This window comes from Dioscorea cayenensis, chromosome 7 (assembly GCF_009730915.1).
Source record: "Dioscorea cayenensis subsp. rotundata cultivar TDr96_F1 chromosome 7, TDr96_F1_v2_PseudoChromosome.rev07_lg8_w22 25.fasta, whole genome shotgun sequence".
NCBI classification, from domain to species: Eukaryota; Viridiplantae; Streptophyta; class Magnoliopsida; order Dioscoreales; family Dioscoreaceae; genus Dioscorea; species Dioscorea cayenensis.
Window position 1 is genome coordinate 28,474,924 of NC_052477.1, and position 21,769 is coordinate 28,496,692.

Below are 21,769 nucleotides of genomic sequence, written 5' to 3' on the forward strand. Positions count from 1 at the left end.
GATAATACTGTGTGAATGCGCTGTTTAATTTACTGTTAACACAAATAGATGGTTTGTAAATCTGAAGACTGAAACACAAACGTTCCTATAATTGATATATATATCACTCAATGGTTACACTAATACTAATATAAGGGAAAATAATTATCTTTTTATACATCTTCCAATTTTGTTGCTACACTTGATTTTGAGCAATCAATTGGAACCTTTTTTTTTTCCTTGGATCAAAAAACAAAATAAAATGCAAGATGTATGTTTTAGTTATTGCAAAAACTTAATTTAGTTGTTAAACAAGAAACTTTAAACTATTAAAAATTGATAGTTTTGGTCCACGTCCAAAAATTTATCTCTAAAACCTAAAATAAATATACAATTATAGTTAAAACTTAAAAGCAGCCCATGCCATATAAAAAAAGTGGAATAATAAATTGATAACAAACTCCAATGTTATTTTATTCGGATTAACATCTTTTTACTAGATGATAATTAATGATATGGCAAGGTCCCCATCAACAAAAGTTGTGCATTTGAGATTGCCGGCATTTGACAAGGTAAAATTCATGAAAACTTTAAATTTGTATTGTTAGTGAGATAAAGTTATACATCAATATCTAACCTTACATTAGCATCTTAAATTGTGATTTAAGCTTAAAGGTTCTGTTTAGCTGACAAGTAAATAAAAATTTAAAGGTTATATTGATGCAAATAAAATACTAAAAATAAAAATCATAATTATCATACTTAGTGATGATAAATATACTCAAACTTGACCCAACTTATTCTATCTGAATTTGATGTTGAAAATTAGCTTTGATCGAGTTTCAGGTAAAAACCAACTATTATGAAATCTAGGGGGGGACGGATTTTGATTCCTTATCCAAATTAAACTAAAAAAATAAAATTAAAAAAAATCTTTATATACATTCATAAATACTCATTTCTTGGATTTTTTGTATTATAGATTTGAAATAGTTAACTTTGTTGATGTGATTTATAATAATGTTATTTGTTTAGTGTTGTAATTTTATGTTATTTTATTCTATTAAAAAATATTATGCATTTATTTTAAATTAATTTTTTATATAAAAAATTAATGTTATAGATTACTTTTTTTTACTTATCATATTTACCTAATTCACACCTATTTAAAAAAATAGTTAAAGTTAGTTAATTACTTATATTTTATAAAAAAAAATTCATTACTTTCCAAAACTACTCCTATTTAAAACTCTACTAAATTGAATATATGATTTAATGCTTAATTAGTTGTAATTTATTGAAAATTCTACAAGTATATTAAATTAAAAGATAAATTTGAAAAAAATTTATTGAACGCTGCACAAAATTTTTAATGTAACAAGTAAAACAAAAAAAAATTCCATAACATATTAAATAAAAAAATCGGAAAGAGTAATTTTTTTTTTTATTTTTTTATTTTTGTAGAGGAGGATTTTTGGCGGGATCTTTAAAGATACCCGATTCCTCTGAGTGTAGGACAAAAAAAAAAACAAGGCAAGGTCCACACAAACAGTGTGTTCTAAATCAATCCCTAAAAAATCTCTGTTGCTTATTTATTTAAACATGGAACTCTTAAACTTATCAAAACTAATCATTGCATGTGATCAACCCAAGTTTTGTTTATGTTGTCAGGACTTTGTCCATATGAATCCTTCCCAACAAAGCATCAATGGATGAATAAAAAGCTGAAGTAGCAACAAATGAAAACATGCCAACTGTGAGTCATATAAATCAATGAGAATCGTTTGTCACTGATTGATAATAACTGTACAAAAATTATATACAAAGAACATTGGCATGGCCCTTGTTCATTAATTGGTATTCCTTGTTGGCCATTCATTCTAGTGGCTGATTTAATTTGAGTCAGTAGGAAAATTAAGACACTTCTTGAAATTAATAGATTCCACAACAAACCACAACCCTGTTGCTTGAGTGGTTTCACTGTTTCCCCATTTTTGTGATTTATAGTAGCAGTGTGTGCATTTGATTTTTGCAATAACTCCACTACTCATTGTTAGCCACATTAAATTTTTTTTAAATTTTTTGAAAAAAAATATATGAATTATTAAAATTAAAAAAAAAATTCAAATTTTGTCAAGTCATTTTGGACCAAGAATAGTAGTGTGTAGAGCCCATGTAAAATTGTTAGGGAGTCTGCCAACGACCTCGGGCCCTATTCAGACATCGGCGCCGATGATAGCCTCTCACCGAGTGCTGGTGAGTCTCGATTCTACCGAGCGCATTTGACATTTGTGAATGAGTGGCTTGTGTATGGGTGGTTCAGTGCCCACGTGAGCTAGCCTCATCCCACATTTATTCCAGCGATGCTGGCGTCCCCCGGTGCCTTTAGTGGGTTCGCCCCGCTCTTCTTCCCCAAAAAAAAAAAAAATTGTTAGGGAGTCTTAATTTGATTATATCTATGTGAAGTTTTTGAGTTTCATATTTATTTTAGAACAAAACTTAACTACTTGGTGACCAGGGGCATTAGATGTTTGAAAAATGGGTACTATTAAATTAGGTGAGTTAGAAAATAATAATTAGACAGCACTCAGGTTCAGGCGATGAGTGAGTAGTGAAGGTGGTGACAGCGAGCCCCGTTTGTTTGCTCGTAGTTGTATTTTTTTCTTTTGTTTCCGGAGGCTGTGTCCCCTGGGTTTTATTGTATTGTTGTGTTGTGGTGTGTTTCTGTTGTTCAAGCCTTTGTTGTTGTTGTGTTATTGTTTTGTCAGTCTTCCACTTCTAGTGGACTATTTTGTTGTTTTGTTCTTCCTTTCTAATGCAGGTGGCCACATTTTCAAATAAATAAATAAATAAATAATAAAAAATAATAATAATGGGACTTTTGTTGGTAGTATTGCTACTCCAACCCAACTAATTAAGCTAATATTTCTATAATTAATTATTAAGCTAATTTTTTTAATTATTAATTTGATCCTCCCATCCAATTGGAGGGCAAACATCTATAATAAATTGCTTGGATTATTTTTTAAAAAATTGCTTGAATTCATCCATAAATTATTTTATTGCTTAAAAGCTTACCTAAAAAAAATTAATTTAATTTAGATAAGATTTTTGAATAATTTTGTATCGCTAATTTCATATTATCTCTATGATAAAAAGATGATAACTCATTTTCTTTCCAAATAAAAGGTTTATTCCACAACAATGATTATAGAATATTGGTTTGCTGATATTTCCATATTAAAAAAACCTAATTCTAAATTTTTATAATTTTTTTTTAACTTAAATATTATTTTTTTCACAACAAATTAACACACAATAATATACACAAAAATAATATCATCAGAACTCGTCAGAATTAATAATACCGACGAGAACTAATTTAATCTAAAATAAAAAAAAATTGATATTTCCTGACCCTTCCAAGCAGAAGATTGTGAGTTCAAAATTTCAGAGGGATCAAGGATTATTGGCTTATCGATATATACATAAATAAAAAAAAAATATATTACCATTGAGATTTTCCGGCCATCACCGGTCATCGCTCAGACCGAGCTTCTCCTGCCAATACCCACCACTCCACCGTTCATTGCGTTCAACCTCCACCAAGACCAATTTCCCGGGCAACCGGTAAACTCCAACACGTGCGGGAAGATTACCATTATGCCCCTCCACAAGCACTAAATTCCCATCTTGTCCCTTATCATTTACAGTACCTCTCTTTGTTCTTAGCCCGTCTGATTTTTGCAATCTCGATCACGCGGTCGAGAACCGACCCGGCCGGTTCGGTCGAGATGAACCGTTCCCAGTCCGGCTTCGGACCGAATAAACCGGACAAATCGAAACCGGAGGAGAAGGAGATAATATCGAAGGCGTTCATCTCACGGTCATCGAGCTTCGAGACATCTGCCTCGAGATTAGAACCAAAAACGCGCCATCTCAGCGATCTCATCGTCTTCTAGACCCTTTCCGGAACCACGGGTCGCGGAGGATCTCATCGACGGTGATCCGGGTCTCGGGATTCGTGTTCAGGATGCGGGAGAGAAGCCGCCGGAGCTCCGGCGATGTCCACCGTGGGCACCGGAACTGGCCGCGGTAGATCTTGCTGGTAGAGATTGGAGATATTGGAGTCGTTGAAAGGGAGATACCCAGCGGTGAGGACGAAGAGGACGATGCCAGCGGACCAGACGTCGACGGCGGCGCCGGCATAGCCCTTTCTAGAGAGGATCTCCGGCGCGACGTAGGCCGGGGTGCCGCAGAGGGGTGTGGAGAGGAGAGGGGTTTGAGGGTTGGAGAGCGGAGAGGCCGAAATCGGTGACCTTGAGATTGCCGTGATCGTCGAGGAGGAGGTTCTCGGGTTTTTAGATCTCGGTGGATTACGCCACGAGAGTGGCAATAACCGAGGGCGGAGACGAGCTGGCGGAAATAGCGGCGGGCGGTGTCCTCCGGGACGTGGCCGCCGGAGGCGAGGCGGGTGAAGAGCTCGCCGCCTTTGAGGAGTTCGAGGACGAAGTAGATCTTGGTGCGGGAGGCGAGGACCTCATGGAGGCGGACGACGTTTGGGTGGCGGAGGCGGCGCATGGCGTCGATCTCACGGTGGACGTTGTCGGCGAGGTTATGCTTCGTGATTCGCAGCTTGCTGATGATCTTGATGGCGACTTTGTGACCGGTGGTTAGATCGCGGCCAAGGAGGACCTTAGCGGAGGCGCCGCGGCCGAGGAGAGGACCGAGCTCGTACTTGTTGAAGATCACCTTCGACCATGGTGTCTCGCCGGAGTCCGGCGAGAAGAGATCTCCGGTGTACGGCATGGCTTTTCAGGTACTAGTAATACTTTTTCTTCTTCGACGAAGCTTTGGATTTATAGTTTCATGAGTGAAGAGTGCGCGAGCCAACGAAAGGGTATTCGGTTTCCAGTGTTCCTCTTTTATCTTTTAAAGTTAACGTGAACCCACTAATAAGACAAGGTGGTGGGATTTGGATTAAGTAGGAATAAGAGTATAAATTTCTAATCATAAATAAATTGTTCAACCTAATTTAGCGCTTAATTTGCAACGCGGGTCCGAGGTAATAAAATAAAATAATATAATATTTTTTTTTTTAAAAAAAAAACTTGATGATAATAATTAATATGATTCATAGCATATATTTAGTTGGATTATTAGGAAGATCTTTAGTTGAATTACACTTCACAAATCGTTCTCATATATCACATGACATATTAACCGGACGTTAGTTTATAGAAATAGTTTTTATATTTGTTAACACAAATTATTTATTAGGATAAACAATATTGAAGTGGGATGTATAATATTTTTATTGATTATCATTCAAGTATTGTATCAATAGAAATTTTTTTCAATCTCAATTATAAAAAAATTAATTCGCACAGTATAAATCTTCATATATGTATATATAAATTTAGATATGAAATGATGATCTTATTTTTAAATAGTAAAGTTTTTAGATTAATCCAAAAAAAAATTCAATAAATAATTTGGGCAAAAAAATAACGTTGTGTGTGTGTGTGTGTGTTTTTTTGTCTCACAACATTTTTTTAATTAAAAATTTTTAATTAGAATTTTTTTGTTAATCAAACGCGGTCCAAAAGACACACTGTACATGCTGAAGAAGAGTACAAAGTACAAACCCAGTCCCCGAAATTCAAGTCTTACGTTGAGATATATATATATATATATATAAAGAAAGCACATTCTAAATGCTTTTGCTGGTGCCAGTGTCCTTCCCAGGCTCTCAGCAATTTCTCAATCAATAAATGCCATGTTATTATTCCAAAGAGGCTGTTTCCAGCAAAAGCCGTGCGCCACCATTCCTTAGGTTTTTTTTTTTTTTTTAATTTTTTAAAAAATTTTATTTATGAAAGCGATAATCTTTATTAGTCAATAGATAACAGTCTCAAAAGTGAAAGGGAGAAAAAACTGTTCTTCACCCAAATTTCCTATAAAGTGTTTTAGATTGAGGGGCCCAAACTTAATTGTAGTTATATATTTTCCACATATATAGAAAGAAACACCAGTGGTAGATAAGACATTATGAAAGAAACCAACGGTTGATAGTAAGTATTGCATATATGATATATGGAAGATATACAATATACAATAAAAAGGAATATATATGGTGATATGGGTGAGAGATGATAAAGACTACCGTACCTCTGAGAACCATTAAGCCATGTCTTTATTATATATATATATATATGGGGACAATTAAGGTAGCCGGACATTTGGGTTGGTCCACTTAGTGGGTTAAGTGAGATAGAGTGCCAACGTGCAAATTTCCATCTGGTTGTGGGCATGGCCACCATGCGAATTTCCAACTGGAAATTATTAGAATTCAGAATTGTTGGCGTAGATGACTTTGCATTTGTGGTCCTGCCGCTGTGAGTCTGTGACCGTAAGCCAATGTTTACTGGTTGGAGGATAAGCTCTTGTTGGTCTTTATTTGTATACATACATGCATATTATTATATATATATATATATATATCATATATATATATATATATGCACATATTGAGTTAAAAGAGATTTGTTTTGTTTTGTTTTGTTTTTTTATTAATAGACGGCAAACTCCATTTTAAGAGATTGTCATAGAGACAAATATGATAGAGCAAAGGCACTCAGCTATGCTGATTTATGGATCTCCTCAAAAAAATTTCGTCTCAGCAATTCTAAAGAGCATGAAAATATTGCTTTTTCCTCATAGAGACTCGTACACCTATAACTGTGAACAAATATATAAATAGTACTGGACCCAAGTATACATACATGAACAATACAAAAACAATACTGTTGGAGGAAGAATTCAAACATTTATTCCGTGCATGACATCTTGGATTATTTAGAGAGTAACTTATCTTTGATTTATGTTTCATTTTGGCTTCGACCAATTTCATCAAAAGGTTAGCTCGATCTTGATGCTTGCTGCTCCGGCCGCCGTAGTACCGAGTTCATCGATCGAGCGTCGACGGCTGTCCGATCATTCTCGGACCCATCTCAGCCATGTGGAGGCTCCATCTCGTTCTAAGTGCCACCGAGAAAGAAATTTCTGCCACATCACCCAAGCTTTTTCTCCATTAGGGCAATGCCAAGGGAAGAAGGTGACACTGATGTGGCTTCCAACTAAGGTGATGTGGGACAAAAATTTTTGCTTAGGTGGCACTTTAATGATGAGATGGAGCCCACATAGGTCACCGAGGCTGTCCAGAATCGACCGATCAGATTTTTCCTAAGAACCACGCCTACTGATGAATCGTGACCATGGTGACTCAAAATGAGAAACACAAGATCAAAAGACAGTAACCTTTTGATGAAATCGAGCTCAATAACTAAAACGAAACACAAACAGAGCTAGTTACTCCTAAAGAAAATTAACTTTATTAATCTTATGTATTACAATTAAGTTATCTAATAATTGACCACTAATCAAATAAGTTACAAGACGCTTGTAGAGGGGTTTTAGTGACTGAATTGTCCTCCCTCAGGAGAAGAGGAGAGGAGAAGACATAAAAATAAAAATGTTACATACATATATATATATATATAAAGGGGAAATAAATTCTTACTGTAGAATTTTTGCACTTATATATTATAAGATTTATATTTTTATAAAAATCATATTATTTTAAGTATTAAATTTTTATAATGTTATATATATGTTTGATAAATGCAGATAAACAGTAACTGTCAATCATTACTATGAGAGTGATAGTTGACCATTCAGAAATGATCTATTACTTTGCTATGCATGGGTTGAGGCCAGGGGAGGGCAAAGGGCAGCCATGGACGCCTCCTCTTTTTTTTTTTTAAATCATATATATCGATACATATTACATATTAATACATATAATATAAAAAAAATAATATTTTCAGAAAAATATTTGTGGAAACTTATTTAGTTTTTAATATTTTATAAATTAATTTATATAGTATTTTTTTTTAAAAAAAATCTATTGTTTAGCTAATTAGTTTTTTTTTTATGTAAATTAATATGCAGTCTAAAATTATTACAGGTTTAGAAAAACATATTTGTAAAATTTCATAGTTTTTAACATTTAATAAATTTATTATATTGTAACATTTTTAGTAAAAATTTATTTTACTAAACTTTATTTTTCTGCAACTTGAGGTTTCTATAAATTAATATATATATTTAAAATATTATTAATTTTTCTACTTCACTACTTGTCCTCAATATATATGATGTTTCCAATCATCTAGCAGCGTCAGGTAGAATTAAAATCTATAAACGTTGCTATCAACCGTTGGATCAAAATCCAATAGTTGATGATGAATAGTATCATTGCAGAAATCGTTGTTATCAATCAGCATTGGATCGAAATACGTGTGTCATCACATATGATGAATAGTAATCTTGTCATCTATGAATAGTATCGCGATGAAAAGGCGAGATGTCGACGGTAATTTGATTTCTGAGCGTTTAATCGATTTGTGTACACAGCTAATAACTCACGAACTGCGTCAACCACCTATTTTCTACTTTGAACCTACAACAATATTTTAAAAACCAAACACTAGACTAATTAACCCAACTAACTCCATAATTAGCTCTCAGCAGATAGCAAATGAATGGGTGATCATCGTCGTCGTGAACTACATGACGCCCACAATGATCTTTTATGTATATACATATATAGAAAGTGTTTTCTGCCCGTAACGTCCATGTAAGCCAGGAGAGAGAGAGAGAGATAATTTGGTAGATAAATAGTACAGTGAACAGTGACCAATCATGGTACTTGGTTCAACTGGGTTGGTGCAAGTATTTTGGGGTTTTAGTTAAGGTAGTAGAAATGGATTTGGATGGTTGGTGCATCGATCGCGCATCTGCAACGCCTTCGTCAAATCTATGCAAAACATGCGCATGAAAGATCGAGAAGCTCATGTAGAGAAAGTGTTCTCTAGGCTGTTTTGATGTTGAGTTTGAATTGTGAGGATAACTATTTTAGTTTGGTTAGTTTTGTAATTTTAACTGTCTATTGAAGCTATGTATTTTACCTCTGTAAGGATTATTTTATGTTATTGCATTACTTATTTGACGTGTCTGAGATAAATTTTATCGTTGAAATATGTACACTTCAAGAGTGAAAAATGGGTTTTGGTTATAATCCTAATGAGACAAGTTCACCATAATGTAGGGCAAGTTCAATGAGGTGCTACAAAACTACATATAAAATAAAATAAAGACAATTATATGGTCCTTAATATATTTAAGCTTAAATGATGAGAACAAAATCTATATGAAACTCCCAAACTATATATAAGATTATTTTGAATTAAGATAATGCGATGGTACACAACATTAGACATTACAAACACCACACATTATATGGCTACAGTGCCCACATGAATTAGTGGAATTAATATAAATTTAATAGAAAAGGACCACAACATACGTTGCACTCGATGGATCACAAAAGTTCATGTTCAAATCGACCTATTTTTCTGTAATTCATAAGTTTTCAAAATTACTGGTTGTATTTTTAATGATTCTCCCCTATCTTTCTCATCATCAATTATCTTAATTTCAAAAATATATCAAAGTAGCTACTTATTAAATTATAAAACTTTACGATGAATAATCACTGAAGATTATTTGACACCCAATAGTCTATAATGGTAAAGACCGAGTTAGTAGCGACGTCCACATCATCGTTCTACATAATAATTATTAGATGGTCACGTGACCATTAAGCTTTCGGAAAACTTGAATGACGTCATCGATAAAAGCTTTTTATAACTCGAAATCACGTCTTTGATATATTAGTAAGTTGGATGATCAGTGAAAATAAGGAACATTAGATTACTTATTCATTAACCCAGTCCATGCGGTTCAGAAGGTAGCTCGCGCCATACTCAATGAGCTTGTTTGGGCCCAAGACTAGCTTGTGTCAAGGATAGGGTAAGCTACCCCCAACCCAAAAGGGTTACAAGAAAGGGCAAACTTAACCCCAATCCCAGTAAGGCTCCTAGGCTTGAGGAGTTCTTTATGATTGGGAGCTTATCTTACTTTTTAAGCGCCAGATAAGTCCTCATATGAAGGGATGGCAATAATAATAATAATAATAATTATAATAATAATAATAATAATAACAATAATGGGTAAAAGTATATTTTTCATAGGTAAAGGGCATAAGGGGAACGTGCTAAAAACAGGGATTTATTTTATAATGTTCAAGAGAAGCTGAATGTCATCTTGAAAAGTGGAAACTCCCCCATGACCTCCAAGTCATTTTTCTCATAGCTACTAATTTAGATGTGATCTGATTTGATTATGACAATTATTTCTAATAAAATATTTGGGGTCGTTTGGTGCAGATTTAAATTACATCAGTCCCAATTTATGATTGAATCGAAATTATGAGTTACACTATTATGGTTGTTTGGTTACGTAAAGGAAAATCTCTGTACTTACTGGTTTATTTTCTTCGATGGGGATAGAAAGGGTGAAGTCATTTCGCTTTAAACTTGCACTGGCATTGAAGAAAGATTAAAATTAAAATTTCAAATGACCTTTTAGTGTTTGGTCGGCTTTTATTAGCAAGTGTCTTTGGTTTAAACTTAGTGATGTTACCAATCACTTGGAGCGGATAAAAAGCATTTGAGCCATACAATGGTAATGTTCAGCTCATAACTTCCACCGTCAAGCGTATTTGATTCGTGATAATACATAGTTATCTTGCTATGTGAAATCAAGTAGTAATATATAAAATATTACCATATTTATATAGTAGTATATGATAATTTTAATGATAATGTAAGATTATCAATACTAAAATATTGACTAAACAAATTGTAATTAAAGTACTACTAAAATAGGTGTTTGCATTGAGATTACGGGTTAATTTTTCTTTTCCAAATTTACCTTTATCTTTTTCAATCTAATTCCTTTCTCATTGTTTCAAATTTGAGAATATCTTATTATTATTTTTATTATAATTCATTATTTTTATGTAAATTTTATTTTCATTTTAACTTTTAACTTTTGCTCAAAATTTTAGATGCAAAAGATATTTTGAAAAATATACTAAAAATTTTTATTTTTGATATTATGATTTAAATTATTTTTATCTAAAAATTTTATTTTATTTTTAAATTTAAATTTCGCTTCCAAAAATTTTAGATACATAAACGGTGTTTTAGAAAATTTGAAACACTATTAGTCGACTTCACTTACTTAACCAACATATGTGAATGAAAAATTATCGATGACTACCAGTGTTACAATAAAATAGTTATCACAAATTACCAAGATATTTCTAAGCATATAGTATTCCTAACTTCATTACCATGGTAATACCGTGAATGAAACAATCCTTAAGAGGCACATTAAATGCATTAAATGCCATGCATATTAATTAATCAAAGATTAGCATCATGCTTAGGCTTGCCATCCATATGTACATGTGCTCAACCATGCATGGCTGTAAAACAGATTGTTTCAAATTCATTAAAACAATAAAATCGCTTATTCATATATCATCATTAAACAGATCTTTCCCTATTTACAAACTATTAACTAATGTTTGTTGCATACAAAATCTAATGTCTACATCTAATTAAGTTTGATGCGCAACTATATATTTATATATATAATATTTAATTAAGCCTAAATTTTGTCTTATCATTCATCATATGCAATAGAAATAATTAGTAAAACAGTTGGTAATGAACACATGATTACACATAAATATCTAAAATTTACTGAATTGCCCTTGATGCGGCTATGAGAGTCTATATATAGTGTGGTCTTCTCATTGGTGCCGAGAAAGCCTATTGCATGTTACATGGCCTTTTTGGTTATCTGAGATATTACTTACCATTGCTTTCCCAGTTATATCATCATGAGTTTGTTATTATTTGGATTATTATTAAACTACTAGTTATCATATAATATAGACTTTTAATTTAAGATCATGAATCCATGCATGGCTTTAAAGTGATTGAGGAGACAGTTAAAAAGGAAGAAAGATACATGAGTTCAGTCCATGTGGACTTTTCTCTCTATATATTTTTCTTTATTTCAATGATCACTTAGGGGCGTTTGGTCTGGAGTAGTGGAGTCGAACGCTGCTTTCGCTGGTAAAGTATTTGGTTTGGACGATGGAATGTGAGGTGGGAGACGGAATCGAGGAAAGGAGTTGATGCATGGATGTGTATTCCCTTGTCGTAGAGTAAAAATGGCGATTCTCGATTAACTCTCTCACGGTGACGAGTATATTGTCGCTTGGTGGTAAATACTCTGTCTCCAGTTGTAATTGGTTATATAGATTAGCTTCAATTAATTATTTATTATAATATCAATAATAAATGTGGAAATTAATCAATATTAGCTAGTCATTATTATTATTATTACAGTAATATATTTATTTAAAAGCATATTAAAAATTGGTAATTAATTAATTATTATAGTTAATTATTTGCTAATTAATTAATGTTAACAATGAGATTTTGTGACTTATTAAAATTAAATATTTATTTATAATAATTAATTTTACTTTTTAATATTTAAATATAAAAACATAATCCTCACTGCTCGTTTTGTATAAAGGGCATAATAGTCGTTTTATCGTATTTTTCTGCCTTCCTTATCGATTCGCAATAAAGCTACCTAACTGCACCTCCTTCGACCGACATGGTTACGCTTTTTCAATATAAACTCACTGCTCACTCAGATTCCTGCATTCTCTTTCTCGAGCTCCTTTTCGATTAGACACTTTCATGACCGAACGGTACGTCTTAATGCTAACGTACGCCGTTCACGCATGCCATGAATAGTTTATGTTTCATTGAGTACACATCAGCTAGTGCATAAGGATTATTTATCTTCTTCTGTCATTGTACACCTCACATCCTATGCAATACTATTATATATAAACTTGGAATCATTGATTCTTTCCATATATACTAAGTAATTTAATAGTGCTGCTATTATATTGTGAGGATGATGACAGTGAATCTGATTAAAATACAAAATATAAAATTATATTGTATGTGTTGAGAATAAATCAAGTCTACGTACTTAATCAATTTTCGTGGTGTGAAATGTTTTTGAATATACTAGTAAAACACGAGCTCATCCATTCTAAATAATGTTTGTGTACTTTTCATGATATCAAAATCAAAAATAGCAAGGTATCCAACTCAATCTTCCAACCATGAAAGTGAAGCTAAAACAATAATTAAAAGTTCCTGTGAAAGCACTTTCCATCTTTGATTATATATCTTTCATTTTAGATGATGATGATGATGTATTAAATATATATGTGACTTAGCTAATTGTACCACACAACAATTAGCTGAGTCAGAATAAAAGAAAGAGTAACTTGATAAGATATGGCTCTGTGTTTCAAATGGTTTCCAAATGAAACAAATGAAACCATGGTGTCGTTGATTGGAAACCAATCATACATGTGTTGTGGCAGTGGCAATGAGGCCGCCATCTCTCAATGCTTCACCCTCATTTACATTATTAAAGCCAAGAACCATCTCACTCAACTGCCACAAGCTTGCAGATGAGTCATACATTCTGAATTTTTGTTTCATGATAAATCATATGAAAGTTTCATGAAAAGGATGGTACCTTTTACGGAAAGGCTAGGAAATGAGACACTGGACAAATCTTTGTCCTGAAAAATTAAAAACCAGCATACATATACTGTTCCCTTAAAATAAAATTTCATGATAAGTTCCATTTCTGTATGGCTATATGCTGATTCTTAGAATATCTGCATGATGCAATGGTGCAAATAGTGCAAGCACAAATGCAAACAAGGCATGATTGATGGTGATGTTGAATTTGGATTAAAATTAAACTAATTAATTTGTTATTCAGTCATCATACATATGAACAATGAATCCAGGCTTTGTATAACAGTAACCAGCTTTTGTCTTTGCTTAGTGAAAAGTCTCATGATGGCTCTAGTGTCCATTCTAATTTGGTTGGTGCTGGAACCAGACGCCAGAAGAATAGTAGCCTGCCTTACTTTATTAAGCTCATGAGAAGTTAAATACAGTTGAAGGAACCACTTGGACAACCTAAATAAACTAAATGACTTACATAAGTAATTTACCTGATCCGTTGACAATGGTTCTTCTTTTCCTTCCTCTCTCTTTTTGGTTCGTGTATATCCTTAAAATTTTCTTTTCAAGATCTTTCACTAACTGATTTCCTAGAAGCCACATGTTTTAAACAAGTTCGGGTGAAATACGGGAACCTCTACAAAATGATAAACCTTTTCCACCGTGTTTTTTTATGGATACAGAAATATTCAAACTCTTATAAAACTCTTTATAAAGTGTTGAATTGGAGTCATAGGTTCTAAACAAGTTGGGACAAAATACTGAAAACCTCTACTATAAAAGATTAAAAACTTTCCCAATGGGTGTTTCATGCATGCATAAACATTCAAACTCTTATAGAGTTTTGAATTGTAAAGCCTGTGGAGCAAAATTTGATGTTTATTTCGGTATACCTGTAATTATAATATATACAGGGATATATGTGCAATGCCAACCATTTATAGAGGTAAGTATGCAAAATGTTCTTCACATATTAAAATGCAAAACAATTCTTTAAACATTTATTCTCCAACAACACAAGAACTTTGTCCACAAACAGAGATTAACTGTGGAACATTTTGTGTCACATTAACAATTACAACATCCAATTCATTTGCTGTGAATCAATGGAGTTCTGCTTACAACATGAAATCAGTTTAAATGAAGAAGGATCCATATACAACAACAGTTTCATGGGAAATGTTTGAACAATGGGCTTAAGCATCAGCCAGAAGTGTAGCACCAATGCCGGCTTCTTGATTGACCTTGCATACATGAATAGCAGCACAGACGTCCGTTGTCTCCAGATATTTCTCGATATCAAACAATATCAATGGACCGTAGTGGAAGACGATCTTCTTGCACTGCAAAATAAGGAAAAAGGTTTATAAGTATAAGACCCTTTTTTTGGGAATGAATGTGTAAGCTGATCTAAAGGAAGTTTTAATACATCGCATCGATTCCCTTGCAAGTTCTACCTATATTTTGTATTGTAATGTTTGGGTATCGTGTAAATCTACCCGATAGAGAATGTAGCAAAAAAAAAAACTCACCTCTTGTGCATAATTATCCATTTTGCTGCATGCCTTCAGAAGCACCTCAATTATCTCCAGCTGAGTAAGTTTAGAACAACATACAATTTGTCAATCTTAGATTCATGCATGAATTATCTTCTTACAAATTAAACAAATAGTCTACAGGTCAAAGAAAATTTTTGAGAAAATTGCTCGCAAACTCTTGTAAAACCGGATAATTATTAATATACCTTCATAAAATCATATTTACTTGTATACATCCATAAAACATTCCTACTAGCTTATATATATCTCTAATTGAAAAACAACTCGCAGATTTTATGAAAATATATATTGATTTTGTTTTTATTCCTTATTTTTCGCTTTTTATAAAAATGAATGAAAAGAGTAGAGGTTAAAAATAGTTTATATAAGATTTTTAGTTGACTTTTGGTCTGAGAGTATATAAGTAAATAAGCATGGAATGTAAAGATATATAAACAAATGTCATTTATATAAGGATATACAAGCTGATTTCCCATTTTTCATAAAAATCTACAAGTTGTTTTTCAACTAGAGAGATATATATCAGCAAGAATGTTTTTATGGAGGTATACAAGCAATATATGAATAAAGAGTGCGAGAGGGTTAAAAACTAGTTTATTTTTCACGTAAGATTTTAGTTGACTTTTTGGTCTCGACAGTATATAAGTAAATAAGCATGTTATGTAGAGATACATAAACAAACGTCATTTATATAAAGGTATACAAGCAATTTCCCATTTATGAAGGAACAAGGAAGTGAAAGACCCGAATTTTTATTTCTTGAGGATCGAAGGGCATTTCCACAGTAACATGCTACAAGTGAGCTTCCAAGTTAATTTTAAAAGGGTAACTCCCAATCAGAAACATTATGCTACCTAATAAGATAGAAAGCAAGAAGAAATCATGTCGGCTTATATGAGTAAAGTTCTCTTAGTAAATCGAGGAGGACAAGGAATATCATTATTAATCATATGGAAGATACCAATCAAATGCAATCTTGAGCTAAAATAAGACAAAAACTCATAGTTTTGTTCTGAATTTTACATGCTATGCTCTAATTTGAAGGCCTTTGAGATAAAAGCGGGAGAAATATTGAAATACCTGTATGTCAGGATCTGTCAGTTTGGTAAGAACTTCAACAACAAGATTATGGCAAATTTTGCAGGGGCCATCATGATTTGGAAGGCGCAAAGAAGTCATAATCTCACAGAGCTTGACTTCTTCACAGAATTCCTTTGGTTGTATCTGACTAACCATGACAAAGAACATGGGTACATAGTAATCCACCAACTCAAGACACTGCCAAAGTCATCAGAAGAGCTTTTAGAACATTCAGCAAACATGGCAAAGGCATACAAGTATGAGAAACCGGCTTTTAAGTACCTGATGCTTGAGAGAGTAAAGCTTGGAACAAACATGATGGAGGCCATTGATGATCATAATCTGAGTTTCATTATCACTAAGATAAGATAAAGTCTGACTAGCAAAATCTTCACAGAGTGTGCATATTTGTCCATTTCTTCCAGAACCATTCAGTTTACTCAAGGTTGTCATTTTGTGATCTACATTAATAAATGGAAATGAAGATGGATCACCAGTTTTACACCTCAAAAGTTTACAAAAATATTGAATTCCTATTCCAAACCCTCCTACATACTTACAATATATTATGTATATATATATATATATATATATATATCTGAAGATGGTAATGCAACAAATAAGATCAAGAATCAACTTAAATAAGGAGCATATGAAATCAGCTAAGACTAAAAAGAAAAATGTCAACTAAACAAGGATATAGGGTAAGAAGAAAATTATAGGGATATTTTCCAATATATAACTTTGGCAAACTGGCTGAAACAACATAGATGATTGTCACAGACATTATAGTCAACCTAAACTCAGATATCACCTCAAAGACAAATTTTGTTGGCAAAGTTGATAACTTTCCCACAAAAAATAGAAAATTGATTGGCAGACAATATTCAGAAAACGACAATTCAAGCTGTAACACAACACATCGTAACTATTTGGTTCACAAAATTACCACAAAGATCAGCTCACCATTGATTTCCAAAATCCCTAGATTTCCAGAGACTGCATTGAAACATCCAATTAGCAACAAAAACAGCAGCGAAATACCATGCCTTGAAACCATTGAACCTGACAACCATGAGAAAGCACATCAAGCATGAAAGGAATCAGATAATCATCGAAAGAGATAGCAAAAGATGAACCAGAGGAAGCGAAAGAGAACCGAGAGAGAGAGAGAGAGAGAGAAGATCCACGGCCTCTCTGCTTCGCTTTTGTCCCCCAAATTCTTTGTCGTCTCGTCTGGTTGACCCTGATGTTATGAAGGAAGAGACGAGTTGTGGGCCGTACGATCACCGTCTTGTTTCCGATCTAGAGACAATCATACGGTCAAGTGTTGACATCGCTGGAAAATTTGCTTGCAGACCTCCACAAAAGTTCGTATTTTGAAATTGTGCGTTTGAGTATGTTCTTTCGTGATTATTTTTAAAAATAGTTTTTTTACATATATACCCTTGTAATTCAGTAATTCACTTAATTATGTATTTACTGTTTAATAAAAACACATATCCTAAAAATTAAACTTATTTTTATTCGTTACATATAAAAATTGATGGTTATATAAAAATTGGATGGATACTTAGATTTATTTTTAAATTTTTGTCTTGTTTTTATGCTATATGTCTCATTTTTTTACCATGTTGGCATGCCACTTTAATCATTGATTGTATTTATTCTTCTGGTAGTTGTTGAGCAGATTGATACAGAAATTCAATAACATGCACGTCCACAGCACTTATGATCATTCATAACACATTAACACAGTACACGCACAGAACAAATGATCTAGAATGAATTAAGTAAAACAAATCACTTGACATAAACAAATAGCCTAATAAAATCCCTAAACTCATTTGTCAACAAATGATACAAGAATTTAATACAACTCATAACACTGTACATACACATCACATATACGATCTAGAGTGAATGAAGTACAGTAAAACAAAACCATTTAACATAAAACAACTAGCCTATAAAATCCCTAAAGTCATTGATATACTGGTCTGTCTACTTTGGGCTGCTGCAACTCTGCTTCCTCTTCTTCTTGTTTTTCTTGCTTTGATTAGCCAATATAATTGATCCTACAAAGCCGAACTTCTTTCTCTTTGCAGAGGACTTCTTCTCGTGAGTCCTCGGGGGAGAAATGACATTCTTATTCAGAATTTGGCCGAGGGAAACCTTCAGCTTAACATTAGTATTCTCCTGAATTTCCAAGCCATGATCTTCAGGGCTCAACAACTTTCTGCTAAGTATTTGCCCCAATGTCATCACGCTCTTTGACCGTTCAGGCACGAGCAAACTCAAACCATTCACGTCAAGCATTCGGGAGTCTCTTCGATGATGAACTGGTCCTGCATTCTTGAATTTGGTGGAATTAGGAAGAGACCGCCGTTTCTGGCCATGCTCTGACCTCCACTTCCTCAGAGCTTCTTCAACTGCTAACTTTCCCATGTTTGCAGCTTCTACTCTCTTTAGGGCCTCCTCTAGAACTTTCCGACTGGTTTTCACTTCCTTCTTCGCTTCCTCCACCCTGAGTAGCAACTCCTGCTTTGACTGATTTGCTTCTTCTACTTTAAGCATAGCTGCTTCGATTTTCTTCTTTGATGCTACTTCAGCCTCTTCGGCTTTACGTGTCAGAATGATGTACTCTTCAATCGGGAGCGTCACTGCAGAGGAGTTCTGGAGATCTCCGCTCAAGTTATCACTGTTTGTCAGTGCTTTCATCTCCTCGAGTGCAGAGGCTTCAGCAGCTCGGGCTGCTTCCTCCATCTTTTTAGCTGCTAGCCACCTGACTTCAGCAGTCTTCATGCTAGCCTTTGCCTGCTCGATTTCAGAAGTAAGTTTCGAGACTTCAGATTTAGCAGCCTCAGCCATCTTCTTGAATTGCTCGGTCTCACAGTTCAATTCTTTGATCTTCCTTGAAATCTCAGACGGATCTAGAGACTGGTTACTTTCCGTATCTCTGACTGCTTGAAGCTTCTGTGTTGTTAGGTTCAACTCTTCTTCCAAATTTGCAACCTCAGCAGTATTTGCAGCTAGTTTCTGCCGGGTCTTCTCAAGCATCGACTTCTCCTTCTCTATTTTACTATTAAGCAATTCAATCGAAGATCGAATCCCAGCCAGATCACTAGTTGTCTTGCTCAAACTCACCTTTGCTAACTTCAAATCCATTAAAATGGAACCTGGTGATTGCTTTGATACACCAGCATTCGACCCTATCACATCGACCCCGTCACCAGTATCTTTGGAAGAACATTCTTTCACTTGGGAAACAGTTTCACCATCGGAATCGAACTCTTGACTTTTGCTTGCTTCAGCAGCTTCTTTCTGTAATTTCAGCTTGAGTTCATCAACAATCTTTTTGGTCATTTCCAGCTCTTTTAAAACATCAAGAGTTTCCTTTTCCTTCATAATAAGATCCTTCTCAATTTGCGCAGCTTGTTCTTCGACTTTCATGGCATCAGCCTCATCAAATTGATCATGTTTCTAATCAAAATATATAAGTACATTCAGAAAAACAACTCCAAACAAGCATAGTCAAATAATTCAAATATTCTTATTAACAAACAATTACCATGGAACTGCAATTTCATACCCAAAAAACATCAGAAAAACAACATATTCACTCAAAATGTGAAGACATTATAAAACTAGGGCAACTACTGCATGCATAAAAAAATAGTCTTTTTTTCAAGAGTTCAAAGGTTAACCTAAAATCTCAAGAAACAATTTCCAAGAAACTGAACATCTACGCAGAATAGCATCATAACAACAACAAATTCAGTCAAAAATTGAAGAAAACACTAGAAACCCCTAATTAGAAAGCTCAAAAATTTCAAGAAACAGCAACAAGTACAAACAAATACTCTCAGGAGAGAAAAAGATTCTTGAGCTGCGACTTCCAGAGAGCGCTGCCACCGAATCGATCAACAGCCTCTTTCACTGACCTCGAACGGCGCCGAGGTGTCGATCTCCACCCGCCCCGCCGCCCAGTTAAGGTCTTTCGCCGCCACAGATTCCACGGAAGGGCCTAAACCTACTTCCATTGCGTCCATTTGCTGTGATTTCAGAGTTCGTCGACAATGTGGGCGGATTTGGCTAGGGTTTCGCAAGCTCGAGAAGAGGAAGTGGAGATGAAGAGTGTGAAATGAGAGGATTGGGCGAGAAGAGGGAAAGTAAATAAGAGTTGTAAATATTTGATTTCTTTTTGTGCTGGTAATAAATATCATCCGTTGATTGTGCATCCAGATCAGGACTTGTGAGAATCAACGGTTGGATTGTGATCATTAGATACCCGTTGGCTGCTAGCTGAACGCGAATTACGAGGTGGAAAAGACCGTTGTGGTGCGTGGCGCTGTGAGATTTGATTGGTCGAAAATACCCCTTGAGAATGTAACTGTTGAACTTGGACCATAATTGGGCCTGGTTGAGAGCAAGCTGTGAACACGGCCCAAGCTCTATCAATTTAGGGGCCCATTGATGTTAATTATCCCAATTAATCAGCTGTTAAGAACTTCTCTAATATTTATAATTAAAAATTTATTGATAGTTCTAAAAAATTGAGAAAAATTTGATTTACCTAATCCTAATTAAAACACAAACTAGAAATTTTAATAGTAAATAAAAATAAAACAAGATAAGACATTATGATTTTTTGAGTAAGTGATTGAATTATCATAATTCATTACTAATAACAATTGTATAAGCTATTTGTGGACATTCTCCAAAAATACTACAAGGTATGTAACATAATCTAATTAGTTGTCTTATTTCATCTAGATATCTTATAATAACATATTATAATATATACACACTCATATATAAAAATCAGAATATATATAAAAAATAGGAAAAATATTAATAATCTATATATATATATATATATATGATATTTTAAATATATCGTAATATATAAAAATAGGAAAAATATCAATAAATATATATATGATGATGATAACTAAAACTATTTCAAATAAGTATATTTTTCTTGAATAAGCCTACCAAAACATGTAATTTGACTACCAAAAAATTTGTATTGGACTTGGATTAGGTATGGAATAAAATAAAATAAATTAATTTTTGAGAAATAAAATAAAATATTAAATGTTTCAAAACATATAAAAATAGGGAAAAATGTTAGTAAGCATATATATGATAACCCGACATTTAAATAAGTTTATAAATATTATATTATATTATTTTAAAATTAATGTAATAATTACATGTAATAAATTATTTGAAATATGATTTCATTAATTACATACTATTAGAAGGGTTGCATCTGCATATATATATACGTACACACACACTGTGATGGGTTATATATGTTGAAGCATGATTGAAGGTACGGTGACACCCAGCTTGTCAGGCATGAATCGCATAAGAGCATGGTATCGTGTATGGACACTCGTTCATGTACAAGGATGGGTACGTATGTGTTAGATGTGTACTAGGTGTATGAGTTAAATCCGTAGAAGGAGTGTTGAAAAAGTGTTTATGTACGGTGAGCATCGACTACTCTATACTGCTCTGTATATG

At 33.6% G+C, this 21,769-nt stretch overlaps 2 protein-coding genes and 1 pseudogene across 2 annotated transcripts; all 3 read right to left on the reverse strand.

The window, feature by feature from the left end:
• Positions 1-3,287: 3,287 nt before the first annotated feature.
• On the reverse strand, positions 3,288-4,826 carry LOC120264327 (annotated as a pseudogene).
• A 9,742-nt stretch (positions 4,827-14,568) lies between these two features.
• LOC120264488 (prosaposin-like) lies at positions 14,569-17,520 on the reverse strand. Its single transcript, XM_039272300.1, has 6 exons — positions 17,394-17,520; positions 17,201-17,299; positions 16,517-16,695; positions 16,235-16,432; positions 15,128-15,187; positions 14,569-14,938 (listed from the first exon to the last, which is right to left on the reverse strand). The coding sequence occupies exons 2-6, from the start codon at positions 17,292-17,294 to the stop codon at positions 14,792-14,794; spliced, it is 678 nt and encodes a 225-aa protein (XP_039128234.1). The 5' UTR covers positions 17,295-17,299; positions 17,394-17,520; the 3' UTR covers positions 14,569-14,791.
• A 676-nt stretch (positions 17,521-18,196) lies between these two features.
• Positions 18,197-19,779, reverse strand: LOC120264321 (WEB family protein At2g38370-like). Its single transcript, XM_039272129.1, has one exon. The coding sequence runs from the start codon at positions 19,685-19,687 to the stop codon at positions 18,239-18,241; it is 1,449 nt and encodes a 482-aa protein (XP_039128063.1). The 5' UTR covers positions 19,688-19,779; the 3' UTR covers positions 18,197-18,238.
• Positions 19,780-21,769: the final 1,990 nt, after the last annotated feature.